A 21495-nucleotide genomic window follows, 5' to 3' on the forward strand; every position below is an offset into this window, starting at 1 on the left:
TATGGCACTGCTCACTTGTGCAGCGACACCAAGTGTCACCCATACCCCATTTACAAATGCTCCGCTGTGAATTTTAGATTGTGCGTTGAAATTGGAGAACTGATATTTTGCTTCTCCTTATTCTCAAAAGGTGACATATGTAGGATGATACAATGTAAAGCAGCATAAATTATTTATAAGGAGGGGTAACTCTGAACTTAAAGTTTTTAGTGTGATGTACAAACCCCCTCACCCCGCCATGTATTTCCAGGTAGTTATCGGCTAAACAGAAGCAGAAGTATTGACTTCATCCTGTTAGGCTACCAGAGTCACTCAAGAGATGTCCTACCCAACAGAAGAATTGAAACCTGGACCATTTCCCCAAGTTCTCTCAACATTTTGAGTCTGGCACTAACATACAGCCACGGACAGCAGAAGGTGCCTTATCTGGGGGTTTTCATGGAGGTCGCCCTGACCTGCACCCTTTCCGGGCCTGGATACTGATCTGCCACAATTGTATTTTGTTTATAAGCTGATATCGCCCTGTACTCGGCCTACACTGACATTATTTTAGGGGTAATGGGGCATGGTAGAGGAATCCTGTACTCCATATTCCCCTGTAGTAATGATTATTTTGGGGAGGGGGTTCTGTACTCCGTATTCCCCTGTGGTAAAGATTATTTTGGGGAGGGGTTCTGTACTCTATATTCACAAATAGTAATGATTATTTGGAGAGGGGTGCTGTACCCTGTACTGACCTGGCTTTTTTGCCCATCATTTTCATATGTTTGTAACAAGGACGCAAGCCAGAAGCAAACTTTTACTGGACTTGGGATTCATTTTTGTTTTGCTGTCAGTTTCTCTCCTTAAGACGCTGAAGATTCCCAGGTGCCCTCCAGTAGCTCGCCCAAGTGATCATTCGTTGCTTGTGAGCCTGTCAGCAGACCATTTGACTGCAGACGGGCATCGATACTGGGCTTCACCTGATGTCCACACACATGCACACACACACACACACACACGCTTTCCAGCAATCAGGAGTGGAAATCCTGGCAGCTTTTCCCCTCCTGAGCCCCACTTACCAATGGCCTGGCTAAGATCAGGAAGTAATGCTTTAGTGCCGCTCATGTGCCCTCCCTACACAGTGAGGGATTCACCCCTCATCACCGTACCTGGCCCGTGTTCCTCCCTGCTCTTTTCTCGGACCTGTCGGGCTGACTGTCCTCGCTTGCTGCCGTCAGCTGTTCCTGCTCACTCTCTTTATCCAAAAAGGAGTCTGCTTGGTGAGTGACCGAATCTGTTTCCGACTGGTTGGCGGATGGGGTTTCCGATCGCTGATTGGCTGGGGAGGATGACCGCGAAGGAGATTCTAGAAATTTCTTGATGACGGGGTGGTTGAAGACAGTAGGATCGTACGGCTTTGGACCCTGAAAGAAAATCACACAGCCAACTTTTAGTCGTGGTCACATGGTCAGGAGAGCGAGGTTAAACTGATTTGGGGCTTCCCTATCATTAATGGATGGTCCCAACAGCTCAACCAAGAAATGGCACTGACAGCAAGCCAGACAGTCCCATCGTCCTGACTGATGGACATACCGTGAATGCAGAAAGACCCTTACCACATAACTGAAAGGAATCTCACATGTACATTATTTCATAAAGTAATATCTGCAAACATTTTCTGGAAATTTCATCCACTGATGAAGCAAAGAAATTAGATATACCTGAACGACTTACATATTCGCCAAGTGAAGCTTAAAGTTATTACTGAAGCAGAAACCTAAGCAAAGGGCCATCGCCATACGGCGCCAAGATTGGAAAAAATAATAGGAGAGAAGGCGAGGTGAAATGGAAGCAGTGATTAGGTGATGCCAAGCTTGGGTTTTAAAATATTGAGGATTATAGTAAAAAGCCAAGGCTGAGGGAGATGAGGGGCGTTGGAATTTGGTCTTTTTTCTCAACACTTCTCTCTTTATCCCAGCCAGACCACAGTTTCCAGAAGAGGTGAGCGCGGTGTGAAAGGGGAGTCCGAGAGGTGAGCGCGGTGTGAAAGGGGAGTCCGAGAGGTGAGCGCGGTGTGAAAGGGGAGTCCGAGAGGTGAGCGCGGTGTGAAAGGGGAGTCCGAGAGGTGAGCGCGGTGTGAAAGGGGAGTCCGAGAGGTGAGCGCGGTGTGAAAGGGGAGTCCGAGAGGTGAGCGCGGTGTGAAAGGGGAGTCCGAGAGGTGAGCGCGGTGTGAAAGGGGAGTCCGGGAGCGGGAGGGGAGTCCGGGAGCGGGAGGGGAGTCCGGGAGCGGGAGGGGAGTCCAACAGATGAGCGCAGTGTAAATGGAGAGTCTGAGAGGTGAGCGCGGTGTGAAAGGAGAGTCTGAGAGGTGAGCGCGGTGTGAAAGGGGAGTCCGAGAGGTGAGCGCGGTGTGAAAGGAGAGTCTGAGAGGTGAGCGCGGTGTGAAAGAAGAGTCTGAGAGGTGAGCGCGGTGTGAAAGGGGAGTCTGAGAGGTGAGCGCGGTGTGAAAGGGGAGTCCGAGAGCGGGAGAGGAGTCCGAGAGCGGGAGGGGAGTCCGAGATGTGAGCGCAGTGTAAAAGGAGAGTCCGAGAGGTGAGCGCAGTGTAAAAGGAGAGTCCGAGAGGTGAGCGCAGTGTAAAAGGAGAGTCCGAGAGGTGAGCGCAGTGTAAAAGGAGAGTCCGAGAGGTGAGCGCAGTGTAAAAGGAGAGTCCGAGAGGTGAGCGCAGTGTAAAAGGAGAGTCCGAGAGGTGAGCGCAGTGTAAAAGGAGAGTCCGAGAGGTGAGCGCAGTGTAAAAGGAGAGTCCGAGAGGTGAGCGCGGTGTAAAAGGAGAGTCCGAGAGGTGAGCGCAGTGTAAATCTAAGGCAAGTCACGGCAGCAGAGCTCGCACCTGTGATATGCTTCGCCTGCACTATGTGGGAAGTCATGGACACTACCGGTGTCCCTGGTGACCATGTGTGCAGGAAGTGTGTCCAGCTGCAGCTACTGGCTAACCGCATTTTACATAAGAACATAAGAAATAGGAGCAGGAGTAGGCCAATCGGCCCCTCGAGCCTGCTCCGCCATTCAATAAGATCATGGCTGATCTGATCCTAACCTCAAATCTAAATTCATGTCCAATTTCCTGCCCGCTCCCCGTAACCCCTAATTCCCTTTACTTCTAGGAAACTGTCTATTTCTGTTTTAAATTTATTTAATGATGTAGCTTCCACAGCTTCCTGGGGCAGCAAATTCCACAGACCTACTACCCTCTGAGTGAAGAAGCTTCTCCTCATCTCAGTTTTGAAAGAGCAGCCCCTTATTCTAAGATTATGCCCCCTAGTTCTAGTTTCACCCATCCTTGGGAACATCCTTACCGCATCCACCCGATCAAGCCCCTTCACAATCTTATATGTTTCAATAAGATCGCCTGATTTTGGAGCTGGAGCTGCGGGTGGATTCACTGTGGAGCATCCACGATACTGAGATTATCGTGGATAGCACGTTCAGTGAGGTGGTCACACCACAGGTAAAGATTACGCATGCAGAAGGGAAATGGGTGACTGCCAGGCAGAGTAAAAGGACTAGGCAGGTAGAGCAGGAGGCCCCTGGGGCCATCTCCCTCTCAAACAGATATACCGCTTTGGATACTGTTGGGGGAGATGGCTTATCAGGGGAAAGCAGCAACAGCCAAGTTCATGGCACCATGGGTGGCTCTGCTGCACAGGAGGGGAGGAATAAGAGTGGCAGGGCTATAGTGATAGGGGATTCAATTGTAAGGGGAACAGATAGGCGTTTCTGCGGCCGCAAACGTGACTCCAGGATGGTATGTTGTCACCCTGGTGCTAGGGTCAAGGATGTCACGGAGCGGCTGCAGGGTATTCTGGAGGGGGAGGGGGAGGAGCCAGTAGTCGTGCTCCATATCTGTACCAACGACATAGGTAAAAAAAGGGATGAGGTCCTGCAAGGTGAATTTAAGGAGTTAGGAGATAAATTAAAAAGCAGGACCTCAAAGGTAGTGATCTCAGGATTACTACCAGTGCCATATGCTAGTGAGCATAGGAACAGGAGAATAGACCAGATGAATGCGTGGCTGCAGGAATGGTGTAGGAGGGAGGGATTTAGATTCCTGGGACATTGGGACTGGTTCTGGGGAAGGTGGGACCTGTATAAGCGGGACAGGTTACACCCGAGCAGGACCGGGACCGATGTCCTCGCGGGGGTGTTTGCTAGTGCTGTTGGGGAAGGTTTAAACTAGAATGGCAGGGGGATGGGAACCTGAGCAGGGAGACAGAGGAGGGGGAAACAAGGATAGAAACAAAAGACAGAAAGGGAAGAAGCAATAGTGGAAGGCAGAGAAAACAAGGGCGAAAAACAAATAGGGCCATAGTGCAAAATAAAACTAAGATGACTAGCAATCTTAAAAAGACAAGTCTAAAGGCATTGTGTCTTAATGTGCAGAGCGTTTACAACAAGGTGGATGAATTAACAGCGCAGATAGATATTAACGGTTATGATATAGTTGCAATTACGGAGACATGGCTGCAGGGTGACCAAGGATGGGAACTGAACATCCAGGGGTATTCAATATTTAGGAAGGACAGGCAAAAAGGGAAAGGAGGTGGGGTAGCGTTGTTAGTAAAGGAGGAAATCAATGCAATAGTGAGGAAGGATATTGGCTCGGAAAATCACCATGGGGAATCTGTATGGGTGGAGCTAAGAAACACCAAGGGGCAGAAAATGTTGGTGGGGGTTGTCTATAGGCCCCCAAACAGTAGTGGAGATGTAGGGGAGGGCATTAAACAGGAAATTAGAGACGCATGCAAGAAGGATACAACTATAATCATGGGTGACTTTAGTCTACATACAGATTGGACAAACCAAATTAGCAATAATACTGTGGGGGAGGAATTCCTGGAGTGTGTATGTGATGGCTTTTTAGACCAATACGTTGAGGAACCAACTGGAGAACAGGCGATCCTAGACTGGGTATTGTGCAATGAGAAAGGATTAATTAACAATCTTGTTGTGCGGGGTTCCTTCGGGAAGAGCGACCATAACATGATAGAATTCCTCATTAAGATGGAGAGTGAAGTAGTCGAATCCGAAACTAGGGTCCTGAATCTAAATAAAGGAAATTACGAAAGTATGAAGTGCGAGTTGGCTATGATAGATTGGGGAACTTTACTAAAAGGGATGACGATGGATAGGCAATGGCTAATATTTAAAGAACGTGTGCAGGAATTACAACAATTATTCATTCCTGTCTGACGCAAAAATAAAACAGGAAAGGTGGCTCAACCATGGCTTACAAAAGCAATTAGGGATAGTATTAGATCCAAAGAGGAGACATATAAAATTGCCAGAAAAAGCAGCAAGCCTGAGGATTGGGAGCAGTTTAGAATTCAGCAAAGGAGGACAAAGAGATTGATTAAGAGGGGAAAAATAGAGTATGAGAGTAAACTAGCAGGGAACATAAAAACTGACTGTAAAAGCTTCTATAAATATGTCAAGAGAAAAAGATTAGTGAAGACAAATGTAGGTCCTTTACAGTCAGAAATGGGGGAAATTATAATAGGGAACAAAGAAATGGCAGAACAATTAAACACATACTTTGGTTCTGTCTTCACAAAGGAGGACACAAATAACCTGCCAAAAATGTAAGGGAACCAAGGGTCTAGTCAGAGGGAGGAACTGAAGGAAATCAGTACAAGTAAAAAAAAGTGCTGGAGAAATTAATGGGGCTAAAGGCTGACAAATCCCCAGGGCCTGATAATCTACATCCCAGAGTACTAAAGGAAGTGGCCTTGGAAATAGTGGATGCATTGGTGATCATCTTCAAAAATTCTATAGACTTTGGAACAGTTCCTACAAATTAGAGGGTGGCAAATGCAACCCCACTATTTAAAAAAGGAGGGAGAGAAAAAACAGGGAATTACAGACCAGTTAGCCTAACATCAGTAGTGGGGAAAATGCTAGAGTCTATTATAAAAGATGTGATAACAGAACACTTGGAAGGCATTAACGGGATTGAACAAACTCAGCGTGGGTTTATGAAAGGGAAATCATGCTTAACAAATCTACTGGAGTTTTTTGAGGATGTAACTCATAGAATAGAGAGGGGAGAACCAGTGGATGTGGTGTACTTGGATTTTCAGAAGGCTTTTGATAAGGTCCCACACAAGAGGTTAGTGTGCAAAATTAAAGCACATGAGATTGGGGGAATATACTGGCATGGATTGAAAATTGATTGACAGACAGGAAACAGAGAGTAGGAATAAACGGATCTTTCTAAGGGTGGCAGGCAGTGACTAATGGGGTACCGCAGGGATCAGTGCTTGGGCCCCAGCTATTCACAATATATATCAACGATTTGGATGAGGGAACTAAATGTAACATTTCCAAGTTTGCAGACAACACAAAGTTGGGGTGGAATGTGAAGCTGTGAGGAGGATGCAAAGAGGCTCCAATGTGATTTAGACAAGTTGGATGAGTGGGCAAGAACATGGCAGATGCAGTATAATGTGGATAAATGTGAGGTTATCCACTTTGGTTGTAAAAACAGAAAGGCAGATTATTATCTGAATGGTGATAGATTGGGAAAAGGGGAGGTGCAACGAGACCTGGGTGTCCTTGTACACCAGTCGCTGAAAGCGAGCATTCAGGTGCAGCAAGCAGTTAGGAAGGCAAATGGTATGTTGACCTTCATTGCAAGAGGATTTGAGTACAGGAGCAGGGATGTCTTACTGCAATTATACAGGGCCTTGGTGAGACCACATCTGGAGTATTGTGTGCAGTTTTGGTCTCCTTATCTGAGGAAGGATGTCCTTGCCATGGAGGGAGTGCAACGAAGGTTTACCAGACTGATTCCTGGGATGGCAGGACTGACGTATGAGGAGAGATTGGGTCGACTAGGCCTATATTCACTAGCGTTTAGAAGAATGAGAGATGGCCTCATCGAAACATATAAAATTCTAACAGGACTAGACAGACTAGATGCAGGGAGGATGTTCCCGATGGCTGGGGAGTCCAGAACCAGGGGTCACAGTCTCAGAATATGCGGTATGCCATTTAGAACCGAGATGAGGAGAAATTTCTTCACTCAGAGGGTGGTGAACCTGTGGAATTCTCTACCACAGAAGACAGTGGAGGCCAAGTCATTAGATGTATTCAAGAAGGAGATAGATATATTTCTTAACGCTAAAGGGATCAAGGGATATGGGGAAAAAGTGGGAACAGGGTACTGAGTTAGACGATCAGCCATGGTCATTTTGAATGGCAGAGCAGGCCCGAAGGGCCGAATGGCCTACTCTTGCTCCTATTTTCTATGTTTCTATAAGAAGATTGATTGCCTTCTAACCGGAATCCTTTATCTCTATTCTCTGTCGTGTAGTGGGGTTAACATAACCTCGATCTAAGAATTAAACTGAATCACGGTAAATCGTTTATTGCAGAATATGTGGGATACCCAGCATCCTCTCCTCTCACCTCAGAAAGTGGAAAAATACCACAGTCAAACCACAGTTTGCAGGCTAAACTGCCTTGTCAGGTTTAATTAACAATAAAGTTACATACAAAAGTCAGGAAGATTAGCAAGATACTAACACTGTACAATAACTAAACTTACACTATATAATAAAGTGGGTTGACTGTTTAAAAAAGAAAGAGTTTGAAATTCTTGCAGCACCTCTCAGCAAGTTTTTGGAAATGCATTCTGCGGCTGTAAATTATTTTAGGTGAATTCTCTATCGATGAGTCCTTATAGCTTCCGACACAGCAAATGGAAAACTCAAGACCCCAAGATGGTCCCTGGATTATCAGAGGGTCCTTTCATTTGACACAGAGCATGATGTCACCCATCAGCCTTGATTGAATTAGCCTTCAAAGCAACAAGTGGTGTCTTGACTGTGACAACAGCACCAGTTCTGAATCACACTTTACAATGACTTATAACTTATGGAAAACAGGGATGTCCTTTTCTTTTAATGAGAACCCCAGGCAAAGGGCCAGGGCCAAAAGTGTAGGACACCACCAAGGTTGAAAAGAGCAGGAGAGAGGGCAAGGTGAAATAGAAAGTAGTGATTAGCCAACTCAAAGCCTGAGTTTTAAAAGCCTAGTTAAAACAACTGAAATTTACAGCACCGAAAGAGGTCACTTAGCCCATCGTGTTATGCTGACTCTTTGCTAGAGCAATCCAAAGCTAAACCCGCTGCCCACTCCCTCCCCATACCCCTGAATCTTTCTCTGCTTCAAATATTTATCCAAATTTCCCTTAAATATGATAAGGCAAGGGCAGCAGGCACATGGGAACAACACCACCTGCACGTTCCCCTCCAAGTCACACACCATCCTGACTTGGAAATATATCGCCGTTCCTTCACTGTCGCAGGGTCAAAATCTTAGTACTCCCTACCTAACAGCACTGTGGGAGAACTTTCACCACACGGACTGCAGCGGTTCAAGGAGGCGGCTCACCACCACCTTCTCAAGGGCAATTAGGGATGGGCAATAAATGCTGGCCTTGCCAGCGACGCCCACATCCCATGAACAAAAAAAAAGGCAGAGTCAACATGGTTTTATGAAATGGAAATCATGTTTGGCAATCTATTAAGAGTTTTTTTGAGGGTGTAACTAGCAGGGTAGATAAGGGGGAAATCAGTGGATGTAGTGTATCTGGATTTTGAAAAGGCATTCGATGAGGTGCCACACAAAAAGTTGTTACACAAGATTAGGGCTCTTGAGGGGGTAATATATTAGCACGGATTGAGGATTGGTTAACAGACAGAAAACAGAGAGTAGGAATAAACGGATCATTTTCAGGTTGGCAGGTTGTAACTAGTGGAGTGCCACAAGGATCAGTGCTTGGGCCTCAGCTGTTTACAATGTATAATCAATGACTTAGATGAGGGGACCGAGTGTAATATATCCAAGTTTGCTGACAATACAAAGCTAAGTGGGAAAGTAAGCTGTGAGGAGGATGCAAAGAGTCTGCAAAGGGATATGGACAGATTAAGTGAGTGGGCAAGAAGGTGGCAGGTGGACTATAATGTGGGGAAATATGAAATTATCCACTTTGGTAGGAAGAATAGAAAAGCAAAATATTTTTTAAAAGGTGAGAGGCTAAGAAAGGTTCGTATTCAGAGGGATTTGGGTGTCCTTGTACAAGAATCACAGAAAGTTAATATGCAGGTACAGCAAGCAATTAGGAAGGCAAATGGCACGTTAGCCTTTATTGCAAGGAGGTTGGAGTACAAGAGCAAGGGAGTCTTGCTGCAATTATATAGGACTCTGGTGAGGCCACACCTGGAATACTGTGTACAGTTTTGGTCTCCTTACCTAAGGAAGGATATACTTGCCTTAGAGGGGGTGTAATGAAGGTTCACTAGATTAATTCCTGGTTTGAGAGGGTTGTCCTATGAGGAGGGATTGAGTAGAATGAGCCAATATTCTTTGGAGTTTGGAAGAATGAGAGGTGATCTCATTGAAACGTATAAAATTCTTAGAGGGCTTGACAGGGTAGATGCTGAGAGAGGCTGTTTCCCCTGGCTGGAGAGTCTAGCACTAGGGGTCATAGTCTCAAGTTAAGAGGTCGGCCATTTAGGATGGAGATGAGGAAAAATTTCTTCACTCAGAAGGTTGTGAATCTTTGGAATTCTCTACCCTACAGGGCTGTGGATGCTCAGTCAGTGAGTATATTCAAGATTGAGATTGATAGATTTTTGGACTCCAGGGGAATCAGGGGATATGGGGATCGGGTAGGAAAGAGGGGTTGAGGTAGAAGATCAGCCATGATCTTACTGAATGGCGGAGCAGGCTCGAGGAGCCATATGGCCTACTCCTGCTCCTATTTCTTATGTTCTTAAAAAGACACAACAGTCTCTGCCTCAACCACTCCATGACAAAGCATTTCATGCTCCAACTTACCTGCTGCATAAAGAGATATCTCCTAACCTCTCTCCAGATCTCTGTTCTTATTGAGAATTCTAAACTGATGACCCTTCCTTCCTGTTTGCTCATTCTGCTAGCCTGTCACTGTCTTCCTGAAATCTTTTACAGTCCTCGCTATTTGTCAAACCCTCTACTTTTGCGTCATCAGTAAACTTCGAGCTTGTGTATCCCATTTATACCTATTTACTCTTACTCTTTGTTTCCTGTCGGTCAACGAACTTTCTATCCATGCTGTTACATTCCCTCTTAAACCATACATCTGAATTTTTTAACATGCTTCTTGTGAACCACCTCATTAACTGCCTTCTGAAAATGCATATATGCTGTACCTACTACCTTCCCTTCTTCAAAAAAAACACTATTAAATTTGTCAAACATGACTTGCCTTTAACAAATCCATGCTGGCTATCCTTGATTAACCCATGCATATTTAAATGCTTAATAATGTATCTTGAAATATGGATTCTAACTGATGTTATACTACCAGGTTTATCTTTCTCTCCCATCTTGAACAAAGGTGTTACACTAGCTGCTCCCCAGTTCCACAGCACAATTTTCACATTGAAGAAGGACGGAAAAATTGGGCCCAGTGTCTCTCCTATCTCCTCAGTGACATCATTCAACAGCTTAGGGTGCATTCTATCAGGACCCGGTGACTTATCCATTTATTTGGGCCCAAATCTTAAAGTAAAAGTTTTGTTGGAATGCTTTACTCTAACAATTTATCAGCGATTTCATAAATCAATGCTTTAAATCAAATCCATTCCTTACATCAACTTAATTGGCAGCACATAATCTTCCCGCCTTCCCTTTAGATTCAAATGATCCAGTTAAATAACGAGACTTTTGCTTTGTGTTTATCTGGTTGGAAGGATTGGACCACCATATCAATCAGACAGCCATCTTTATATAATCACACTGGCAGCCATTACAAGATCATGCAGAAGAGAAAAGAAAGCTCATCGAGATACTGAACCCAATCACGACACATTAATCGCGCAGCAACGTTACAGAGCCAAAACCACCAATGGTCGAACAGAATACTCACTCTCAATCCCCCTCCCATCTTACCTCAGTCACCTTGGGCTGTATGGCTGATGCGTAGTAGTTGGCCACGATGCAGGCACGAAGTTTGTCCATCATCCTTCTGGCCTCGTTCAGGCGCTTTAGAAACAAGCAGATACTTAATCATTTATTTTTTAAGCTACAACGTGCAACTGTTTAGAAATGTTCTCATTTACAAATGATATCCTAAAAGAACCTTTGAAGATGCAGAATTTCAGAAATTACTAGATCTCCCATGGCTTTGCTCACTGTAAGTCAGACGCTGCACTGTTTGATTACAAGAGTAATATTGCGCCATGTAATTATTCTGCTGGTAAGGTTCATCTTTATTTAATCTATGCTGTCCCTTTAAGGCCACAAATCTAATTCCTGTAAATGGGAGATCCTACAAACAATCAGAGATTAATGATGTTGGCGGTTATAAATTTCTGGCAATGGGTCAGCAACTAGTGCGAAATGACTGTCATTCTTTCTTTTTTTAAATACTTTTGACACTTTGAAGTGTGACGGACTCAAAACTTTTACATATATATCTATGTTGTTTTATGTGGACAAGAGCGTTATACCATGTAAAACACAATGTATTATTCTGCTAAGGTGGAGCCGTGCCTCGTTGAGACTACAAAATCTAATCGTTGTTAAGTAAACACAGCCTGAAGTCAATCTGAGTTGTTGTTTTTGTATCTTCCCCATGAAGTAGTGGAAGGATTCGCAGGCTGATTAACAGTCCGACAGGCTCGTTCCATGGCCGTTACCAGCTTTTGTACCAGTCAATAGAGCGGGAGGGTTTTACGGACTCTCACAATCCACACAATGAGGGGGGCCATCCACACCCATTGGACACGAGTATCCCGCTGGACGTCAACCCAGAATTCAGAGCCGGAGCTCCGGTTTCGCAGGGACTGTCTGCAGCAGGGTTTGAACCCTGCTCCTTCTGACTCCGAGGTGGGAATGCTACCACTGAGGCAAAGGCTCACCCCAATCTGAGTTTAACTGCAGTTTGGTTGGGGAATTCTGTAAATTGGAATCTGCTTATCAGTTTCAGGATGCAGTTCAGAAGTATCCAATATTTAAAGTGGTTCTACATCTGTGGAATATGGAGTACGAGACTGCTGCCTGTAACTTTGGGCCTCCGTTCACAGCCTATCTGGCTGTGGGATGTTGGCGGAGCTGGGATCCAGTACCCATGCCTTCTCCTTTTTGTGCTCTGTAACAAAAGGCAAGAGAATGCTGTTGGGATTCCAGGTTGTCCCCGTTGCCATATAGCAAGTGAAAGGGTCCCCTTAAAATAGAATTCTTTCTCTTAATGTGGAGAAATGCCTGACCTCCATTTAGCAACTGTCTACCGTGGCATGACTGAAATTAGGAGTTCACCATGTGGGGAATTGTAGGCAGAAATCTGCATCCTCCAGGTGCATCATGTTACAATCATGCCTGAGAATGGCCATCGAGCAAGACATTCAGTGGGATTGTGGTCCATGATATAAAGTTAGCCCGTTAACACTAGACTAGATGGAGGGAGGGAGAGGAAAGGGAATTGCAATCAAATTGAAGACAAAGCAACTACAAGGATACCAATATTAGGAAGGAACATTCCCTCACCTCCTGTCGTGTGTCAGCTGAAGCACTTTGACTCAGTAAATGCCTTACATCATTTTATTGCAAAATGCTGAATGTGAAAGGACTAACGTGACAGGAAAAATCTGATGTTCACTGTGTAACTTGGCAATGTTTTGGCGTTCCAGGTATACACAGAAGTTACAACAAGGAAACAGGATGTTCGGCCCAACCAGTCCACGTTGGCGTTTACTCTCCATGAGAGCAAATAGTTCTAATCACATTTACCTGCCCTGTTCCCATATTCCTTCAATCACATTTTCTTCATCCACCTATCCAATCTAATCTTGAATAGTTGGCATTGTTTCTGCTTCAATCACTAATCCTAGAAGTGGATTACATGAAAAGGAATGCTATTTAGGAAGGTATCGTATTCAATTTTTATTAAAATGTCAGCTGCAAAGTGAGCAAGTGATCCACATTAGATACGCCAGTACTTCCGATCGAAGCTAAACCAGACACTTTGCGATTGACTGCCTTTTGGATTGGTGGATTGAAACCAACAGAAGCACAAATTTATCAGATACCTAGTGAGCAGCAGCGCAAATGTCACAGGTGTTGAGCACAGCTGACGCCTTTACCTGGTCTATAATCTCAATCTCGTGCTCTTTGTTCCTCATTTCCATTGTAAACTGCTCCTTAATGATAACTTCAATCTTCTGCAGAGTGGCTTCACGTGCTACAAGGGAAAAAGTAGGGATCATTCAGTTGGATAGTAAGCATTAGAGTTAATAGAGACCTGAGCACAGACGCCCAGGGGCTTAGAGGTGATGTAGGTGGTACATACAGTCACTAACCACATGAAGGTGGGGTGCACTATAGATTCAGGGGTGCAGCGTAGATTCAGCAGAATGATACCAGGGCTAAAAGGGTTAAGTTATGAGGACAGGTTGCATAGACTAGGCTTGTATTCCCTTGAATATAGAAGATTAAGGGGTGATCTAACTGAGGTGCTTAAGATGATTAAAGGATTTGATCGGGTAGATAGAGAGAAACTATTTCCTCTGGTGGGGGTGTCCAGAACAAGGAGGCATAATCTTAAAATTAGAGTTAGACTATTCAGGGGTGATGTCAGGAAGCACTTCTTCACACAAAGGGCAGTGGAAATCTGGAACTCTCTCCCCCAAAAAGCTGTTGAGTCTGGGGGTCAATTGAAAATTTAAAAACTGAGATTAATAGGTTTTTGTTAAGAAAGGGTATCAAGGGTTAGGGAACCAAGGTGAGTAGATGGAGTCAAGGTACAGATCAGCCATAACCTAACTGAATGGTGGACCAGGCTTGAGGGGCTGAATGGCCTATTTCTATTCCAATGTTCCTATGAAGCCGATGGGTACAGGTTTCACTAAACATGGATGAGGATCACTGAACTTCTGCAAAAAGATGTTCCAAGGAATTTGGCAAGTTGAACAAAATAAAAATTCTTCCACCTACGAAACCATAAGCTATCCTGTTCACGAGGCCACTGTTGTGGGAATGAAGCTGCTGGAGGTCACATCAGGTTCTCAACATGTTTCATCAAATATTCACAGCAATCCTGTCTAGACTTTGGGGATACTTGGCAAGTCTTACTGCCTCTGCACAGAACATATTTTTATAGCTCTCTTGATGAAGAATGGCTGAGATCGCCAGAGGACTTAGAAAGGTTAGTGGAGTGGGCAGTGGTAGCATAGTGGTTATGTTACTGGACTAGTAATCCAGAGGCCTGGACTAGTAATCCAGAGTCATGAGTTCAAATCCCACCATGGCAGCTGAGGAATTTAAATTCAATTAATTAAATAAAATCTGGAATTTAAAAAAAAACTAGTATCAGTAATGGTGGCCATGAAACTACCGGATTGTCATAAAAACCCATCTGGTTCACTAATGCCCTTTAGGGAAGGAAACCTGCCGTCCTTACCCGGTCTGGCCTATCTGTGACTCCCTCCAGACCCACAGCAATGTGGTTGATTCTTAATTGCCCTCTGAAATGGCCTAGCAAGCTACTCAGTTGCACAATCTCGCTTAAAAAAAAGTCATAAGAATAAAACCGGACGGACCTCTCGGCACCGGACAAGGCAAACCAAGCCCAGTTGACCCTGCAAAGTCCTCCTCACTAACATCTGGGGACTTGTGCCAAAATTGGGAGAATTGTCCCACAGACTCATCAAGCAAAAGCCTGACATAGCCATACTCACAGAATCACACCTTTCAACCAACGTTCCAGAACCTTCCATCACCATCCCTGGGTATGTCCTGTCCCACCGGCAAGACACACTGACCAGAGGTGGCAGTACAGTGATATACAGTCAGGAGGGAGTGGCCCTGGGAGTCCTCAATATTGACTCCGGACCCCTTAAAATCTCATGGCATCAGGTCAAAATCATGGGCACGGAAACCTCCTGCTAATTACCACCTACTTCCCTCCCTCAGCTGATGAATTAGTCCTCCTCCATGTTGATCACCACTTGGAGGAAGCACTGAGGGTAGCAAGGGCACAGAATGTACTCTGGGTGGGGGACTATCAATGTCCATCGCCAAGAGTGGCTCGGTAGCGACGCCCACATCCCATGAACGAATAAAAAAAATAACCTGCTCACCGGTGCTCAGTTTGGGTTCTGCCAGGACCACTCGGCTCCAGACCTCATTACAGCCTTGGTCCAAACATGGACAAAAGAGCTGAATTCCAGAGGTGAGGTGAGAGTGACTGCCCTTGACATCAAGGCAGCATTTGACCGAGTTTGGCACCAAGGAGCCCGAGTAAAATTGAAGTCAATGGGAATCAGGGGGAAAACTCTCCAGTGGCTGGAGTCATACCTGGCACAAAGGAAGATGGTAGTGGTTGCTGGAGGCCAATCATCTGAGCCCCAGGACATTGCTGCAGGAGTTCCTCAGGGCAATGTCCTAGGCCCATCAACTGCTTCATCAATGACCTTCCCTCCATCATAAGGTCAGAAATGTTCGCAGATGATTGCACAGTGTTCAGTTCCATTCAAAACCCCTCAGATAATGAAGCAGTCCGTGCCCGCAAGATCTGGACAACATCCAGGCTTGGGCTCATAAGTGGCAAGTAACATTCGTGCCAGGCAATGACCATCTCCAACAAGAGAGAGTCTAACCACCTCCCCTTGACATTCAACGGCATTACCATCGCCGAATCCCCCACCATCAACATCCTGGGGGTCACCATTGACCAGAAACTTAACTGGACCAGCGACATAAATACTGTGGCTACAAGAGCAGGTGAGGTGAGAGTGACTGCCCTTGACATCAAGGCAGCATTTGACTGAGTGTGGCATCAAAGAGCCCTAGTAAAATTGAAGTCAATGGGAATCGGGGAAAACTCTCCAGTGGCTGGAGTCATACCTAGCACAAAGGAAGATGGTAGTGGTTGCTGGAGGCCAATCATCTGAGCCCCAGGACATTGCTGCAGGAGTATTCTGAGGCAAATGACTCACCTCCTGACTCCCCAAAGCCTTTCCACCATCTACAAGGCACAAGTCAGGAGTGTGATGGAATATTCTCCACTTGCCTGGATGAGTGCAGCTCCAACAACACTCAAGAAGCTCGACACCATCCAGGACAAAGCAGCCCGCTTGATTGGCACCCCATCCACCACCCTAAACATTCACTCCCTTCACCACTGTGGCTGCAGTGTGTACCATCCACAGGATGCACTGCAGCAACTCGCCAAGGCTTCTTCGACAGCACCTCCCAAACCCGCGACCTCTACCACAAGGACAAGAGCAGCAGGCACATAGGAACAACACCACCTGCATGTTCCCCTCTAAGTCACACACCATCCTGACTTGGAAATATATCGCTGTTCCTTCATCGTCGCTGGGTCAAAATCCTGGAACTCCCTTCCTAACAGCACTGTGGGAGAACCTTCACCACACGGACTGCAGCGGTTGAAGAAGGCGGCTCACCACCAACTTCTCGAGGGCAATTAGGGATGGGCAATAAATGCCGGCCTCGCCAGCGACGCCCACATCCCATGAACAAATAAAAAAAAGATGCAGTCCAATGCTGAAAAATGCAAAGTAGTGTATTTTGGCGGGGGCGGAGGGGGGGGGGAAGAAAAACAGTTTTCTTGTTTTTCTGTTTCATTTTTTCACATTTGTAAGTTTGTTAGATTAACGCCTTTTGTGTTTTTTGTCTCTGGAGTTTTCAAAGTAACATCAGAAATTTGATCTGCCTACAAGCTATTCATGAACTGCTGCCCAAAGGTTTTATGTCTCAAAACTTTAATTCACCAGACATATTTCCTTGTTGTTATCCTCAGGCCAATCCATCCAAATCCCTTAATTAGATTCCAGCTGATAAAACCCTCCTGCGTTTGTTATTCTATATATAACTACGTAAATCATCTAAACTCCTTGATTAAAATTACAGTCTGTAACTCACACCCGGGTATCCTCTATTCTACACATAAATCATCTGAACACCTTGATTAAAATTACAGCTTGTAACTCACTCCCGGGTAACAGCTATTCTATACATAAATCATCTGATCCCCTTGATTAGATTACAGTCTGTAACTCACTCATGGGTATCCATTATTCTCTATATAAATCATCTAAACCCCTCAATTAATCACAGTAACTCACTCCCAGGTAGAGTTGCCAACCCTCCAGGTTGGTCCTGGGGTCTCCAGGAATTAAAAATTAATCTCCTAGACATTGCTGCGAGCAAAAATCCAGGAGTGAAATCATAGGGGTAGCAAAAAAAAATTGAGTGTTTTTTTATTTACTTTGAACACTTTTGTTTATTAGTTATAAAAATATTGGAGATGGGAAAAAATGGCTTTTTGACTGGGTGGGAGAGTTGGAGGCAGGAGGTCATGTGATGAAATCTGCAGGAATACATCCAACCAGAGTTGGCAACTCTACCCTCCCAAGGATTGGTTATTCTATACATTTAACTTCTAACTCATTCCCAGTTAGCTATTATTCTGACCTCCTGGGTTCACGGCTTTACTTACAGTGTTAGACATTCTGCTGCCACTTAGGTGCGTGAATCCTTTAGAAGTGGATTTTGAGAGTTGCAATAATGAACAGAGGAAAATTGTAAAATTAACTTTGTATTCATTGGATCGGTTACGATGAGCTGGTGAAAAAGTGGGCGTTAAAAGCATATCACTCACTGGCACTTTTAAACATAACTGGTTGGACTGGATTTGCATAAAGACAGGAAACTGATGTAATCTGGGGCAACAGCTAGAACTCTGGAATATTCTTTTGGCTGGTGTCACAGCTTATTTTGTAATCAATACACTGAAATACATCGAAACTACAGCACAGAAACAGGCCATTCGGCCCAACTGGTCTATGCCAGCATTTATGCTCCACATGCATCTCCTCCCTCCCTACTTCATCTAACCCTATCAGAATACCCTTCTATTCCTTTCTGCCTCATGTACTTATCGAGCTTCCCCTTAAATGCATCTATGCTATTTGCCTCAACTACTCCTTGTGGTAGCGCGTTCCACATTCTTACCATTCTTTGGGTAAAGAAGTTTCTCCTGAATTCCCTATTGGATATATTAGCAATTATTTTATATTTATGACCTATAGTTTTGGACTCCCCCATAAATGGAAACATTTTCTCTACGTCCACCCTATCAAACCCTATCATTATCATAAAGACCTCTATCTGGTCACACCTCAGCCTTCTCTTTTCTACAGAAGAGTCCCAGGCTGTTCAGCCTTTCCTGATAAGGATATCCTCTCAGTCCTTGTGAATCTTTTTGCACCTTTTCCAATGCTTCTATATCCTCTCTATAATATGGAGACCAGAACTGTGCACAGTACTCCAAGTGAGGTCTAACCAAGGTTCTATACAAGTTTAATATAACTTCTTTGCTTTTCAATTCTATCCCTCTAGAAATAAACCCCAGTGCTTGATTTTCCTTTTTTATGGTCTTATAAACGTATGTCGCTACTTTTAGTGACTTCTGTATCTGTACCCCTAAATCCCTTTGATCCTCTATCCCGCTTAGACTCTTATTAACCAAGCAGTATGTGGCGACCTTATTCTTCCTATCAAAATGCACCACCTCACAGTTTTCTATATTGAAATTCATTTGCCAATTACACGCCCATTCTGCAAGTTTATTAATGTCCTCTTGCACTTTGATGCATACTTTCCTCTGCACCCTGCAATTTGGTGTCGTCCGCAAATTTTGAAATTGTACTTCTGATTCCCGAATCCAAATTGTTAATGTAAATTGTGAACAACAGTGGTCCTAGCATCGATCCTTATGGAACACCACTTCTCACCGTTTGCCTGTCTGAGTAACTACCCTTAACCCCTACTCTCTGTTTTGTAGCCAACTTGCTATCCATTCTGCTACCTGTCCCGACTCCGCATACTCTGACCTTAGCCATGAGTCTGCAATGCAGTACCTTATCAAAGGCCTTTTGAAAATCCAAATATATTACATCTACCGCATTACCCTTGTCTATTTTTTCTGTTACTTCTTCAAAGAATTCAGTAAGGTTGGTCAAGCATGACTTTCCCTTCTGAAATCTGTGCTGACTATTCTTTATTGTATTTTCTTCTCTAGATGTCTTTCTATACATCTCCGAGTAAAGATTCTATTATGTTGCCTACCACCGACGTTAAGCTAACTGGTCTATCGTTCCCTGGACTTGTTCTATCTCCCACTTCAAATATAGGAATAACATTAGATGTACTCCCAACGTTGCCAGCCTGCTTTAACCTGCACACCCGCATGGAAGTGCTCCAGTCAGAAGACAGGGCTGCGCATTACAGAGCTCTCCGTCAAAAATAAATAACTCTCCTATTACTCCTCCCCCATGCCCCTCGGCAGGCAGCATGTCTGTAACCCTTCTGCCAAAGGCACTTCCTAAACAGCTGATATATAATCTCCATTACTCATCGCTGAAGGACTGAAACTGTGACATCCTGCACAGCATTAGGGGAAGTAACACTGCCCTAAAGATTAGATGGGAATTACTTTTACCGAAATAGAAGAGTCTGCCCTTATATAGCACTGTATTCCTAGGAGTGCCCAAACTTCAGCCCCCCAATTTTGGAGGCCTGGAGGTTTGGAAAGGGCAGTGCTTAATGCTGTTGCCTCATTGGTGGATAAATCCTAAATCAGATCTGTACATATCAGCAACTCGAGGTATCTGCAAATTAACGGAAGAAGAATTTAAACTTTACATATGTGGCCCTTGAGGCTTCATGGGGCACATGTATGGGAACCACAAAGACTAAAAGCTTGGACATGCCTGACTCAGCAGATAGAAATGTCTCCAAGAGCTTCACACAAGTGCAGTCACTTATGTAGGTAAGTGCAGCAGCCATTTTTCACACAGCAAGATCCCACAAAGAGCAACAGGAATAGCAAGGCATTGCTGATGGTGCCGAGGTACTGGAGGGTTTCCTGAGCCGATAAATCCATACTCCAGCATGAGCCAGAGCCTTCAGTGTCAGCTGTGGCTCAGTGGGTAGCACTCTCACCTCTGAGTCAGAAGGTTCAAGCACTACTCCAGGGACTTGAGCACATAATCTAGGCTGATACTCCAGTGCAGTACTGAGGGAGTGCTGCACTGTATGAGATGCCGTCTTTTGGATGAGACGTTAAACCGAGGCCCCGTCTGCCCTCTCAGGTGGATGTAAAAGATCTCACTGCACTATTCGAAGAAGAGCAAGGGAATCCTGGCCAATACTGATCCCTCAACCGATATCACTAAAAACAGATTATCTGGTCATCATCACACTGCTGTTTGTGGGACCTTGCTGAGTGCAAATTGACTGCCGCGTTTGCTACATTACAACAGTGACTACACTTCAAAAAAGTACTTCATTGGCTGTAAAGCGCTTTGGGACACCCCGAGGTCATGAAAGGCGCTATATAAATGCAAGTCTTTTTGCAACAGAGAAGAGGAGAACATTAAGGAAGCAATTAAATGGAAATAATCAAATAAACAAGAGTCAGGAGTGCTGTGAGCCCTCCAACTTCTGACTTTCACTCAGCCCAGGGTGTGAGTATAAGCGATGCAGATAGTGAGCACTGCAGTAACTGCTGGAGCAGAGATTTACACCTGCATCTTTTTTAATTACTTTGGTGCGTGAGTGCACACTGGAAGCTCCCTCTCCCCACCCTGTTGTTCCAGGACCATAGGCGGGTCCTGTCAATGCCAACCATTTCCTGCAACCCGACAGCTTAGATCTGGTAAATTCACAACTGTTCCCTCCAGCTTTTCCAACACTTCTGTTCCGAGAATCCTCTACAAGGTAGGAACAAAATTCCGCAGGTGCCAACTTTCTCATTTTTAACTTGTGGACCCTTCCCCGTCCCCCGCTATCAATATAAATATCACTCTATCTATATAATTAAGAGTCATACTTCTAGCACACACCTGTCGTGACACAGAGGAGTCACACCTGAAAGTGTGGCCTCGTAGGCGTCACACCTCAAACCGCCCCACATCCGGAGGGCAAATGTCAGTGACTGGCTGAAATAAGTGCTCATCTAATAAGTTATCAGCCAAACAACCAGCTGATTAAATGTGAATGAGTCAGTTTGATTCAGCCAGCAAAAACCAATCAGGAACAGGTAAGATGTGGAAAAAAGAGCAATCAGATGGCTCCGTTTTTTTTCCTCTAATTGCTACCTGCTGCGAAGGAGGATGACTCTCTGTCTCTCTCCCTTGCCCCCTCTGCCATTCTATGTGTAATATCGGGTGGTGCTTGTAGATGAAAACCATAAAAAATATCGGCAATGATGCAACTATAAGAGCCGCACAGCACTGTCCCGTTTCCAGAGATCCTTCTTTCTTGGTTTTTACATAGAATTACATGGAACAAACAGCACAGAAACAGGCCATTCAGCACAACTGGTCCGTGTCGGTGTTTATTCTCCACACGAGCCTCCTCCCTCCCTACTTCATTTAACA

The 21495-nt window shown here is 44.8% G+C and overlaps 1 protein-coding gene across 5 annotated transcripts in view; it reads right to left on the reverse strand.

The window, feature by feature from the left end:
* Window positions 1-21495, reverse strand: part of yeats2 (YEATS domain containing 2) — a 188966-nt gene that overhangs the window by 159159 nt on the left and 8312 nt on the right. For 4 of the 5 annotated variants that reach the window (XM_067995545.1, XM_067995543.1, XM_067995546.1 and 1 more), the window contains exons 3-5: window positions 13171-13268; window positions 10979-11071; window positions 1152-1406 (exon numbers count right to left, since the gene is read on the reverse strand). In XM_067995545.1, coding sequence (XP_067851646.1) covers window positions 1152-1406; window positions 10979-11071; window positions 13171-13268 — 446 coding nt within the window. Of the gene's footprint in view, window positions 1-1151; window positions 1407-10978; window positions 11072-13170; window positions 13269-21495 lie in introns of those variants that run through there. The other variant, XM_067995547.1, reaches the window with a different exon arrangement.

This window comes from Heptranchias perlo, chromosome 13, assembly GCF_035084215.1.
Source record: "Heptranchias perlo isolate sHepPer1 chromosome 13, sHepPer1.hap1, whole genome shotgun sequence".
In the NCBI taxonomy this organism is placed as follows: domain Eukaryota; kingdom Metazoa; phylum Chordata; class Chondrichthyes; order Hexanchiformes; family Hexanchidae; genus Heptranchias; species Heptranchias perlo.